This window comes from Lolium perenne, chromosome 3 (assembly GCF_019359855.2).
Source record: "Lolium perenne isolate Kyuss_39 chromosome 3, Kyuss_2.0, whole genome shotgun sequence".
Taxonomy (NCBI): domain Eukaryota; kingdom Viridiplantae; phylum Streptophyta; class Magnoliopsida; order Poales; family Poaceae; genus Lolium; species Lolium perenne.
This window is the reverse complement of record NC_067246.2, coordinates 29,990,667-30,004,219: the sequence shown is the minus strand read 5'-3', so window position 1 is coordinate 30,004,219 and position 13,553 is coordinate 29,990,667. Positions and strand designations below refer to the sequence as shown.

Below are 13,553 nucleotides of genomic sequence, written 5' to 3'. Positions count from 1 at the left end.
ATTAACTGGGATAACTTCTTCAGCGAATCCCTTTTATGGAACTGCATATAACTAATCTTAATAACTTCAATTGGCAACTTTTCCTATGTTAATTGGAATTCTCACCATGTTATTCTCTGAAATTTATAGCATGTATATCTTTTTCTACTTGAGAAGGCTCTATCGAGAGCTGTACAAGAATTGCTTCTATCTCGATCATGCTTCCTTAATTTTTCTCTATTAAGATGTTTCTCTACTATAGGGTCCGTAAACATTGATGCCCCCATGTAATTATTTTTCTCAATGCACCGTTTAAGGATGAAAACACAACTTGCATTTTAGGTGTTTATAGTCATGGTTATGTCGATACTTCGAGATACATTCGGTCAATTTCCTATAGCTATTCGCTTTCTAGCTCGCGTTGTGTTGATAATTGCCTTAGTCTTGTCATGACCATTGCTGTTACCCTTGCTTGTTAATCCATAAAATTTAAAGAATTTTATAGCTCATGTGGGAAAACTCAAAGTGTAGCCCGAGGCACACACCTCTTATTTTTTTTACAAAATTCGAATCCAACATTTAAGTTTCAAAAAAATCTGATTTTTTTAAATGTAGCCAATGATGTACTCTACCACTGTGATAATTTTCAGGATGAAATACGTTATATTAGAGGCTACACAAAAATGACAAATTCTAACAAATGTTGGAGGTTTCAGAATCTGTATTGTTCATGTTTTCAGATCCATGAAGTTGCGAATTTTGCATGGCCCAAAGTACTGCTTTGTTTTCATAGTTATAGAGTACATCATTATTTACCTACAGAATTTTTTGCTCCTAAATTTTTAAAACTATAAAATGACATTTTAGATTTTTCGAAAAAACAAGCTACATGCAGCCCGAGCTACGAAATTTCACACTCATGTTCAGCTTGTCTAATTGATAACTCTATACTATGACTTCTTACATGATGTCCTCATACTATATTATGGTTATTGTTAATTGCAATGACCAAATAGCAATGCAATATTATGGTGAAACAATTTTAAAAGTTTGACTTCCATATTGCCAAACCCGGTCCAGCCCAGTCCCTCTCCCTCGCGGCCAAACCCGGTCCGGTCCCCAGCGACCAACGGCCCGGTCCGGTATGGTCACGTTTTCAGATCCATGGGATTTATGAATCACGGTCCAAAATACTGAGTCTTTTGTACTGCTTTTTTTTTCATAGTAGTAGAGTACATCATTATCTACCTACATAATTGTTTGCTCCTAAATTTTTAAAACTATAAAATGAAATTTTAGATTTTTTTGAAAAAAACAAGCTACATGTAGCCCGAGCTAGGGAATTTCACACTCATGTTCAGCTTGCCTAATTGATAACTCTATACTATGACTTCTTACATGATGTCCTCATAATAAATTATGGTTATTGTTAATTGCAATGACCAAATAGCAATGCAATATTCATGGTGAAACAATTTTAAAAGTTTGACTTCCATCTTGCCAAACCCGGTCCAGCCCAGTCCCTCTCCCTCGTGGAACAAACCCGGTCCGGTCCCCAGCGACCAACGGCCTCCCATTCAACTCCCGCACGCCACCCGCAGAAGGCCCACCTCCACACTCCCATCCTACCCGCACGTCACTGCCAAGCGGTCCCACCGAACGACGGCCCACATGTCAGTGGGCATCCCCAACCTCCACACCAACGACCATTCGGCCCAGCCCCCGCACCGACGCGGGCGCAGCTCTCTCCAATCGCATCCTCCTCCGACCGCACCGCACCGGCGAGCTAGGGTTCCGGCGAGCGCGCGCGCGGCATGGCGGGGATACGGTGGCCGCCGGAGGACCCGGAGATGTTCCCGACGCGGATGCTCGGGACGGGTGTCTGGGGACCCGCCGGCCCCGCGGGCCCAGCCGGGGGCCCGCCCGGCGAGATGGCGTCCGACGACGACCGCTCGGTGGCCGCCGACTCGTGGTCCATCAAGAGCGACTACGGGAGCACCCTCGATGACGAGCAGCGCTACGCCGACACTGCCGAGGTCCTCCTCGCCTCCTCCTGCCCCTCCTCGGGCTCCTCCGCCTCCGCCGCTGCGCCCTCCGCCTGCTCCTCCTCGCTCAGCGCGCACCACTCCTCCGACTTCAGGTCAGCCGATCCGCGTCCCTTCGTTCCTGCCTTTCCTGACGCCGTGATCTGCTCTCTCCTGTTTTGGGGAAAACGCGTGATTTGGACCTCCGCTGATCTGTCTGTTCGAAATTGCATTCTGGCGTCGAAATTGGCGATGATGGCGAACAGCTTCGACAAGGACGTACCCGATGTCGTGCCGCCGATGCTGGGCCTGCAGAATTACCACGACGGCGCGTACGCGGAGGACCTAGCTAATTACCATGAACGCAGCCACGCGGATGACTGGTAAAATGCTTCATCTTACCACTTCTGCTTTTGCACATAGGGAGGGAGAAGGCATGTTTTCATCGCTGTTGCTGCTCTCTCAGCTTGTTGCATGTACTAAAATCTGGAGCAACCGATCATAATTGATGAGTACTTTGGCTGTAGCCTTGTTAGGATTATATATGAGCAACAATCAGCATAACTAAGCTACCTGGTTGCCTCTTGTAAGAAATGTAAAACATGATGTATGCCAGTTGGAATTGCCTTTCTCGTGGGAAAACATTCGAGTACTGTGGTAGCAAACTCTGGTGCCAGCAAATATATATGGGCAGTATTGTTTTATATTGGAGGTTTTGGCTGATATAAGCTGCTGTCCGCTGCCCATTGGCCAACACGAAATTCACAACTCACAGTGTCGGTCCTATTCCTCCGTCTCATCTTTATTCTGGACAGACAAGTTCTTGCTTGCAGCTATAATCGCTTGTTGGAAGTGGCTCGGTAGAACTCCTGTTGTTTAAAGGTTTCAATAGGCAATCACAGCTTGGGTGGCATCTTTTGCAGGTTTGGCACCGAGGTCATGGATGTCCTTGTAGACTGGACCAAGAACTTGTGTTCCAGCAAAGATTTGCCCGGCTGCAGCGTGCTTGACATAGGGTCCGGAAGCGGGCGACTCTTGCAGCAACTTGCGAAACAAGGGTATGTTGTGGAAATGGGACACTCTGATTATTCTATCATTTTCCATTTCTCAAATCTCATATTCTCATTTTAACATGAATGGATTGTTTCCAGTTTCAATACGTTTAGCGATTAGTTGTTCATAATGTTCACTAGCAGCTGCGAGATACACTGTCTGTTTCTTTTTGGTCCTGGATTTGTATACATATATTGGTAGAGCATATGATTCTAGGAAGATTCCAAAATTGGTTCTGGATGACCCATAGACTGGTGGCCCCAGGATTCACATGTTTGTGTGACACCCAAGGGCATTTTATGGACTGTATGATCGCAGTAAAATTTTAGTTCTTTCTGTGAATTTAGGACTATGCCCGTATGGGATACTGAGATATGGGTGTATATGTGATAGCCAAAAATAGAGGCAGTTGGTGATATTTGGTCCCTATTGATTTATCTTGGCAGTGTATGACATGTTAATGTATGGATCGTCATATGATTGCCAATTCGTGTAATATCCTTAAGAAGTACCTCTTGGAAGCAGTATAGGGTGTACTCTGATATAGTCATATGACAATGCTTTTATGCTTTGAGGAAGATCATACTGGAGTCTCATGTTCACTTCGAAAGGTATCTCTATGACACTAGAGGTTATTTTGTATATAGGAAAAATTCTTTATGCATTCAGTCTTGTCATTTAGTCAACGTATTGGTAATACCTCTTGTCAGTACTGACATCTTGAGTAATTATACAGGTTTTCTGATCTAACTGGCATTGACTACAGTGAAGCCGCTATTGAGCTTGCTCGAAATCTTGCAATTCGTGATGGATTTGAGCACATCAATTTCTTGGTGAGTTTGGTCGGTGGTGCACTACATGTCGACATTACATGATTGTAATTTGTTTCCACATTTACTTGCCTTCTCGTGCGTCAGTATATGATGTTGAACATAGTGCCTCAAAATGGAAAGATGAAGAAAGAGCCATTTCAGATTTTATGAAGCATTTCATATTTGCAGGTTGATGATGTTCTGGAGTCAAAGTTGGAGAGAAGGTTTGAACTTGTGATGGATGAAGGAACTCTGGATGCAATTGGGCTTCATCCGGATGGACCCGTGAAGAGGTAAAATGTACCTTAATCCTCACGATTGAATTGCTAGAATTTATTTGGAGGAAAGGATGGGATCACTTGATTGCTACCATGTTTTAATTTATCTCTGCTGCTGCATTTCAGAATGATGTATTGGCAGTCAGTGGCTAGCTTGGTTTCTCCTGGTGGTGTACTGGTTAGTACTTCCATCTAAATTGAACAAAAAAACATTGAATTTGTTTGCAGTACATTTACAGCAAATTATAGCCCCAAATATTGATGGTCAATTCACAACCTGAAGTTTCTGCTCACGTTTGAATTTGATTCGTTCTTTAACTGCAGTAACCCCCTTCATCTATATGCTCTCTCCTGTTACAGCAACCATCTTGATTCTTTGTTGATGAACACATGCATGTATGAGAAATTCAGAATGATGGCTAAGCAAAAGTCAACGTGTCATCTTCTGATGTTACTTGTGCATATGTGCAGGTCATCACGTCGTGCAGCAGAACAAAGGATGAGTTAGTGCAGGAGGTGGAGAATTTCAACCAGAGAAAGCTGGGCGCTACGGTCCTTGAAGGAGCGTTGGCCAGTGATGCTGTGGTGTTCAAGTACCTCGACCATGTTCGAGCTTATCCAAACGCGGATAGCATCGCCACCGTTGCTTTCCTGCATACATGAAATATATGTGTATCCTTTCCCTAACTTATCAGACCTGTGAGTAACAATGTACCCCAGGACAGCTGTTCTTCTACGGGTGTTAATTTACCTTGTCGAATACGTTTGTCGGACACGTTATTCACTACTATGTTGCCTTGTTATAGCTGGATATCTTGTTGATGTAATCTTTGAAAGCTTATCAAGTAAATTTCACAACCAGATGTACAGAAATTTGTATGCTTGGAGAACTGATCAATAATCCTGCACTTATCATACAATTTGAAGGCCTCTAGATCAACCAAGTGCTGGAAAGAGAATGTGATATCATGGATTCTGATACTGGTTTATACTTCCCTCCATTTGCAAGTAATTTTAGGTGATTTCTTCAGTACATGGGAGAGCTACAGAAGCTCACAAGTAACAGCATCTGGGTTAGTCTTGTGATATGTACAGAACCACTCCATTCTCCTTTGTGCACACAGAAGCGAGTGGCTTCAGACTATCCTACTAAGTCAGGATATATATATATATATATATATATATATATATATATAGTCTAATCTTTTCCCCCTTGTTTCGTTTGTTTCCTGGGATCTGCTCTTCCGCCGACTGCAGCAGGGCGTTGTCCTTGAATTTGATGGTGTTAGTAGACTGGGATCAGCCGTGGTTCAGAGTAAGGCCGTGCAGAATCAGTGTCGATAGCATCCTCTTCTTCCTCCTCGCCTTCAGTGTCCGCTGAAGACATATAGGTTTCCTGGTTTTCCTGCAGTATTATGTGATCTAGACCCGAGAGTTATGCATCAGAAAATAGTGTAGGATCTGCTTTAAATGGGGAACTCTGTTCAGTGCAACTGTGCAAGTGATACTGGTATCCGTTTCCTTAATCATAATCACTGCACATGAGCAGGTTCCAATCCCCCAAGAGTTGCTAATAAATCAGTGCTGGAATTACCTGTTGGCGACGACGACGGTGGTAGGTCGCCAGTGCTCTCACCATGACCAAGATTGGAAATAGAATCCCCGCAGTCCTCAGCACAAGAAGCTTTATTTTTTGTTTCCCATAAAATGCAGAAATGCAAGATCAGAGGTTTGAATGAATGTAAAAACAAGATCAAATTTCATTAATGAAAATACTGGTGATCTTCAATCTAATCAACACAAATGTTGATCATAACTCTTACCGAAAATAGGGCGAATGAATACTCCCCATTCCCGCCGACCACGAGAGGAAGAGTGTGTCGAAGAACCAGGAGGGCCATGAACTGCACTTGTTCAATCACAACGACAAGCTGGCTGTTAGAAAATCATTCACGAATTCAATTCAAACACAACCTATCTAGAGGAACTTACAATTATGGCGATTGTACGGCAACAAAAGGCGCTGCTCCTCGTCCTCACAGGCAAGTAGTCCTCGTAGTCGTCCATGAAATCGCGCTCAGAGGGCACCATTGTTATGACCTGAGAATCATTGAGATCGTGCCGAGCAATCTCCCAGTTCCCCCTGAGAAGAGATCAACACAGGAGACGTTTTACAACATACATCATAGTTTGCATCAAGAAGGCATGCGAAATAAGTACCTGAAGTTCATTGGTATACTTCCATAGTGAAACAACTTCTGTGGGGAAGTGTAACCTGGCCTGAATTGCTGCAGAAACAGAGAGAGCATAACCACCTCCATGACTAAAGTAACATATTTATCTGTTTGAATGGATTTTTTATCAATACATTGGCCGAGTAGACACTTTATTTTTACCTGCAAGCATATTTCGCAGATGGTATCGCCCTTCTCATTGCACCATCGTTGGATGCATTTCCGGTGAGCGTACTGCAAGAATGAAGAAGGTAAGAATTTGACCTGATGTAATTCACCGGTATCAGTGACCGAAATACCTTGTCTTATTTGTCCAATCATACCATGATAATGGGTCATTTGATATGACAAGTATAATCAAACAGACAAAACGCCACAATGTTTCTTCGAAGTCTCAACCACATCTGACCCCGCGTAGCACATAATATAGGTAGTTGTCTCACGCATTGTGTGATGGTCTAAAATGGTCCTCTCCATTCCTTCTAACTTTGAAGAAAGAGAAAGGCCTACTTCCATTTTTAGTCTTTAGTGAAGTGGTTTTCCTTTTACTTTCCAAGGCTATATATGTCACAATCTGAAAGGGAAGGCCAGTATTAGGTACTGCCTTCCAAGCTACCACGGTCAATTTCATCCCCAGATCTGTCACTGAGCATTCCATACACTTGATCAGTACAACCTACTACATCTAACCACAACCATAAATATCAATAATTCCTCATGCAAAGTCAAACCGCACTCACTAATATAGAACTGGAAAAGAATACTACACAAATGAGAAACAGAAGCGCCAATTAACTAGTCCATGTCGTACTAAAAAAATAAGAATATGATCTGACGTAGTTCACCAGTATAATCGACTGAAATACTGTGTATTTTTAATCCAATTCATATCAAAAAGGGGAAAGGCCAGTATGTTTCTTTCAAGTTTCAACTACATTTGACCCTGCATGAAACATAATGTACGCAGTTGTCTCATGCTTTGTGTGATGGCATAAAATGGTTCTCTTCCGTCACCATTCCCTCTAACTATGGGGAAAGCAAAGCACCTACTTTCAGTTTACCTTTTATCTTTTAGGGAAAAGAGTTTTCATTTTAGTAAGACTATACATATATGTCACAATCCAAAAAGGAAGGCCAATGTTAGGTAATGCCTTCCAAGCTATATTGAGGCAAACACAGTTGATTTTCATCCACAAATGTGTCACTAATCTTTTCAGATACTTAATTAGTATAACCTGCTAGGCTACTACATCTGACCCCAACCATAAACCATCAACAGCTCCTCATGGCAAGTCAAACCATACTCACTAGTACAGACTTGTAAACATAAATTAGAACCCCACAAAATAAAAATCAAAGGACTAATTAGCTAGTCCATCTCGTACTAAAATGATAATATTTCAAATTCCGGTTGCAGAACAATTTTGCAACTTTTTTCCTCGAACACAATCCCGCAAGCATTTTGTATACTCGAATCAGGAATGCAGGTAGTATCTTTGATTTCTACTCGAAACTCGACATGTTCCCTATGAAATCACTGAAAAATGCTAGTACTCCCTCCACCTCAGATTAATTGACTCAACTTTGACTGATATGCATGTTTGGGACAGATGGAATACAGAATTCACAAGTTCAGATTTCAGAAAAGTGCTACAGCTTGTTTGTAGTACAACAGAATCTGGAATGCAGGCCCATTTTCTGAGTTAGATTCAACTGTTTTACTAGGAAATCACCGCGAAATCCTACCACAAAATTCACAAGTTGATATTTCGGAACAAGAACATGGCTTGAAAAATGTTTACCTTGAGGCTGCCGCGGCAGCCGCAGGGCGCTTCCATGCCGCTGTCCCAGTCCTCCTCCTGGCAGATCCTGCACTCCACCATCTTGCTCGGGGGACCGCCGTCTCCAGCAGCAGCGGCGGCGCAGCAGTAGCCGACCGCCGCCGTCTCCGCCGGCTTCATCCTGCCCCCGATCGCCGCCTCCAGCGTCGCCTCCGTGAGCAGCCGGTCCACGAGCAGCGCTAGGTGGTCACCCATCGATCCTCCTGCAAGCACAAGGATGATCATCCATGGCGGAAACAGTTGCGGTACGTAGGTGTGCAATTAGCGGGCCTATGTGCAATGCGAGTGCTGCAACTGCTTCTTCTTTTGTCAGGAATCCGCAGGCGCCAACCGCCGCGCAATTGATAACCGCAAGGAACTGGCGGGAGGTGAAGCCAATGGAATCATTTTTTTTTGTTAATCTGAAACAGCTGGTGCAGCAGCAGCAAGCGTGCCAAGAACCGGCCAAAATCTTTGAACTTTTCAACGGGGAAAGCGAGGGAGGCAATTGTCCCATACTACGTATACAGTAGCAGGACATTGATCGGAAACAAAGTTTTTGCCGCAGAAAAGAGAACACGAAGCACGAGAAAGCTGAAAAGAAAAGAAACTCACCTAGAGAAGAGAAGAGGCAGAGACCTAGGAAACAGAGATTCAGAGGAGCGGTTTCGGATTTCAGTGCTCTGATGGCTTACCAATGAACAGATAAAAGGAGGAAGAAATGTTTACCTTGCGGAAGTTATCAAGAACACCAGCAGGACGGCGAGGGAAGCGGATGAAGAAAGCTTTGAAGGGTTGATTTGGGGCGTGGTTAAGGCAAGAAGAAGAAGATGAGTGGAGGGAGAGAGGGCAGGGGTTAAGGGAAGCAAGAGATGGAGTGGAGGGAGATGTAAGAAAAGAACGGAGGCCAAGCTAGCCAAGCCAAGAGGAAATGCAACGGAAGAACACTCTCACCGCGTCCTCTTTGCTTCCGGGCTTTGCTTCCCTGGGATTTAAATTAGAAGAGAGGCAAACAGAGGAGATGGGGAGGGGAATAGGTATCGGTGATACTGTCGCCACACAACAACTTCACTGATTCCTTCTCGCTTTCCAAAAGCTTCTTCTCCGTTCTTTTAGGAGCACCTTTTTTTCTTTCTGTTCAATTCCACTTTTTGGAATTTTGTTGTAATGGTTCAGATTCAGAAATTGGAATGGTTAGGAATAAATAAAGTTGTCAAACTGAAGATATTGAGTCTTTTTTTCTTCTTCTGAATTAAGAATGCTGCTTCACTACTAGCTTTTGGTTATAATATGCTTCACTATTAAACATCTGTTTTTAGAATACTACTCCCTCCATGCACTAAACTGTTTTTTAGAATACTACTCCCTCCATCCAAAAATAGGCGTTTTACTTTCATCTAGATATAGATGTATCTAGATCTATTTTAGTTAGAGATATATTCGTATGTATCTAGATAAAGTTAAGACACATATTTTTGGACCGAGGAAATATAAGTTTTGTTATTTAATTACATACGTTTTACTTTTTTACCGACACTCGCTGACCGGAATTCAGTAGCTTCTTCAGGCAGCAAAAACAACACTGAGACTGAGTGCCCTGGGATTTTAGGCCGCAGATATGACTTGCTTAGCTCGCTAATTATGTCATTATGCTACACTAGCTTAGGAGATTCTCTGCACTCGAAGGATGCGAAGGTTGAGGCGGAATGGCGGATTCCCTTGTAGGCGGCCCACCACTAACTGCACGAGCAAAATGGCGGTGCATTCACGATGTTGCCCCTCAGCCTACCTAGGACTGTAGCCAGTAGGTTTAACTAACGGCTTGCACACGTTTCCCGCCACTACTACGGCAAATTCTTACGCTTTTAATTAGCTTGGTTTCGGTACTAAGACTGCCTTATGTGTACTCCGATTGTTGAGGAAAAAAATAAGTAAAAAATTTCACATGTTAGTGGGTTCGTGAGGAAAAATTAACAGACTGCAGTGTCATGTACATCTCAGAATTCGCAAATGGTCGTTTAAATTCATTCGATCATTTTCTTATTTCTCGCGACTCATCAACGTATATCACTTTGACAACATAGAACATGAGTGCAGTTACTTTTCTTTCCAAATATGGAAGTGGGCAAATAAGTTAATCTGGTGACCAGCGGCCCCCAACACGTGTCAAGTGACAATTCCATCCGTCCACATAATTCCTATTTTGGGCAAACCAAGAAAAAGGTGTCCGACTTGTCAACTCCATCACCAACGCTTTGTCGGATGATGTTTTGATACGAAATGCGATGAAACCTTAATCATGTACTATCTACAATTTTGGGCAATTGGCAAAAGTAAGTGTGACTCATTCTCTCTATCACCAACCCTCTGCAAGCGAGGATTTTGTCAAAATCTGACAAAATCAAATATAACCCCTAGCTAAAAATTGGTATTACTTGGTGCATATTCTTGCCACGTGGTGCGCCCTGCTCGACACGGCTACAAGGGGCGCCGGGGAGGAAGTTTGCACAGGAGGCAAATGACACCAATTGATTTTGTTGCCAATATTTTTAAAAACTAACAAAATAACCAGACAAATAATGTGCAATGGTGCCAATAAACTTAGAGCAGCGACACCATGATATAATGGATTTCTACTAATGTTTTTTAGGACTAACAAAATATATATATGATGATAAATGTATAATGATACCGTTACACTTGGAGCAGTGACACCATCGATATATTTTCCGGGATTTGCACCTGCGGGGCACTGTGAGCTGGGGTAAAACAGTAAAGCCATTTGCTAATAAAACATTTGTTCAATTTTAAATACCCAACTCACTTTGATCTTTGGTCTACTCATAGTCTATGTTAATTAAGACCTCACATGGTGAGATCAAGCGATGTCGTGCCATTAACACTTGTAGTTGTGATGTAGCTTTTTTTTTTTGAAAAGATAAAGGTCCCGAAGGACCTAGAGTCTGCCTTCATCAGCGGTGGGTGTACATTTACAGAAAGGACCCCAGTAGAAGATTAACACAAGAGCCCCTAATTTTTTCACACAACACCCTACAGAAAATCGCCAAACGCGATCGAGTACGTCTTCACCGCCGCCGGTCGTCGACCTCCTAGCGGGGCCACCACCACTCCCACCGGGGACAAAACCACTTGGTGGAGCGGTAGCGTTGACCAGCACGCCAAGATCCAGAAAGATCCCCCACTGAAGGAGGGATGAGAAGCTCAGGCCTTCGAGCCTGAGCGCAGTAGGACTGCCCTCGCGGCCAAGGATAGCTCCGGCGCACCATCGCCGTCGCTTGAGAACTGCTGCAAAGGGTGCGGACCCTAGAAGCCCTCGGAGCCACCACCAAACCTCAACCACCGCATGATCTTCGTCATCCTCTCCCTCGCCCCCTTGGCCGGCCAAGAGAGACAGAGAGCGCGCAGGTCGGAAATGTTGATGATGACAATGCCAGTAGCAGGATCTCCTATCCGCCAGAGAAAGCCCACATTGTTGTCTCTTCTCCTCGCCTCCACGGTAGGCCAGAAGAAACTCCGTCGTAAGCCAGCACAAGCATCGCCCCTCCCCCTCACCTCCATGGCTGGCAGGGGGCTCTGCCTTGCAACTCCTCAGCAAAAGAAGACCCGCGGCCGCTGATTTATTCGTGGAGACCGTGGCTCCCTCGTTGCCTCCCTTCTCCAACCACAGGAGACAGAGGAGCAAGAAGAAGAGCCCTACTCCCCAGATCTTGCCGCCGAGATCCGAGGCACAGCTCCAAAACGTCACAGAGGGACGAAAACTGGAAGGGAAACCTAAATATTTACAACCGGCACCAACTCCTCTCCATCTCCGGCCGGCTATTCCGGCGGAGAGGAGGTTGGGGAGGGGGGGGCAGGGGGGGGGGGAATGAGAGCTTCAGGTGTGCTGTAGCTGGGGTTGGTTGTCGTTCATTTCACTTAGAAGCTAGCAGACACCATTTTGCACTCCGAAGAGTTGCAAAAGATCAACTGCCTTTCTCTACCTCGGCGAGTGTTTCTCACCAACGTATACCAACTCGACAACTTGCACATGAGCAGAGCTAATCGACGACCAGCCTCGACACGTCTGAAGTGACAATTCACTAATCCATCCATGCCTGGTAGCTACCTACATCCTGGCTAAAACACTGTGAAAACAAAGAAAGAAAAAGGTGCCCGACTTGTCAGTTCCATCACCAACTCCCTGTATCCGGGGTTTGGCCTGAAATGTGACAAAAACATAATTATTTCTGTACCAACTCAAAAATAATAATCATTTCTGTACTGATTTGGTCAATGGAGATGACCCAAAAGGAGGGCTCGTTTTAATGTTCTAAACTGTTTGTTGCACAAGTCAGCTTGGTACTTTGGTTAGAGTTGGGTTTGGTGAAGCCCAGAGACTAATTAAGTGACCTGTCTAACTCGCACTCTCACTGCATGCTACACATAGTTGGTTAGGTGTGCGTGATCTATTCTTGTTGACCTATATCTTGGCCTATGGTCTTATTCATAACAAACGCACCTGTAGGAAGTAGTAGGGCGAACTGCCTTTGCATCTTAGTCACAACGAACACACCCCTACAGTCCATTGATTTTTTTTTTGGTTGCTGTTCTCTGAATTTTATGGAAACAAGGAATGTCTCCCCTACATATGTACTTCATTTGGATGGAAACAAGTGTGTTTTAAACAATGATAGGTGAATTTGTAACACCTATTTTGTAGGCCTTATTTACTTTGGATATTAGGTTTTATTTGGTATCCTAGTGTAATTCGTTCAAAGCCACTAATTTAAGTCCAACTAAAGCTCGTCAAAAGTAATAATGAGAGAATTTGTGCATTGTCGGTCTTCGGAGTTTCTACCTCAACCTTCTTGATAGACGACATTTTGGTTCTTTGTTATACCCGCCGGCGTGGCTCCATGGGCATTGTCGGTGGTAACATAGTCTTCCTAAACTATCACTTCTTTCAAGCGCAAGCATGTCCATCAACCTGGTGATACTAGTGCAGTTGTCTAATTGCGTAGATCAGAGTGGTGCATGCCTTTATCAGTATGCTTGGCGTGATTGTCAATATTCTTTGTACATTTTGGTTTATTTTTGCGGAGATTCAACAAGGTTTGATCCTTGCATGTGCTTCAATGCTTGAAATTTTCTATTTTGGTTGTTGCTTGCATGAATTATGGTGGCACAGTGATGATGAGTTTAGATGTAGCTTCAACAGTAACTTTGAGGCACATGGTCTTGGTTGTAATCTCCCTCTAATGTTTAGAATTACAACAAGGTTGTCCCTAGAGGCCCTCTGCTGAAGCCTTCACTTAGTGCTAGTCACCGTCATTGCTGAGACAGGGGAAAAAGC

General features: G+C 43.9%; 2 protein-coding genes across 4 annotated transcripts; one reads left to right on the top strand and one right to left on the bottom strand.

The window, feature by feature from the left end:
- Window positions 1–1,698: 1,698 nt before the first annotated feature.
- On the top strand, window positions 1,699–5,007 carry LOC127340862 (uncharacterized). Its single transcript, XM_051366613.2, has 7 exons — window positions 1,699–2,119; window positions 2,270–2,386; window positions 2,927–3,061; window positions 3,793–3,889; window positions 4,058–4,161; window positions 4,273–4,324; window positions 4,618–5,007. The coding sequence occupies exons 1-7, from the start codon at window positions 1,794–1,796 to the stop codon at window positions 4,807–4,809; spliced, it is 1,023 nt and encodes a 340-aa protein (XP_051222573.1). The 5' UTR covers window positions 1,699–1,793; the 3' UTR covers window positions 4,810–5,007.
- Window positions 5,008–5,096: 89 nt separating this feature from the next.
- Window positions 5,097–9,234, bottom strand: LOC127340864 (uncharacterized). Of its 3 annotated transcripts, XM_051366616.2 has the most exons (9): window positions 8,930–9,234; window positions 8,816–8,839; window positions 8,183–8,424; window positions 6,543–6,614; window positions 6,367–6,434; window positions 6,139–6,289; window positions 5,970–6,050; window positions 5,741–5,830; window positions 5,097–5,551 (listed from the first exon to the last, which is right to left on the bottom strand). In XM_051366616.2, the coding sequence occupies exons 3-9, from the start codon at window positions 8,414–8,416 to the stop codon at window positions 5,432–5,434; spliced, it is 816 nt and encodes a 271-aa protein (XP_051222576.1). In that variant the 5' UTR covers window positions 8,417–8,424; window positions 8,816–8,839; window positions 8,930–9,234; the 3' UTR covers window positions 5,097–5,431. The 3 variants fall into 3 exon arrangements, with proteins under 3 accessions (XP_051222576.1, XP_051222575.1, XP_051222577.1); XM_051366615.2 differs by lacking the exon at window positions 8,816–8,839 and having other exon boundaries at window positions 8,930–9,231; XM_051366617.2 differs by lacking the exon at window positions 8,816–8,839 and having other exon boundaries at window positions 5,097–5,568; window positions 8,930–9,227.
- Between the last annotated feature and the right edge of the window lie 4,319 nt (window positions 9,235–13,553).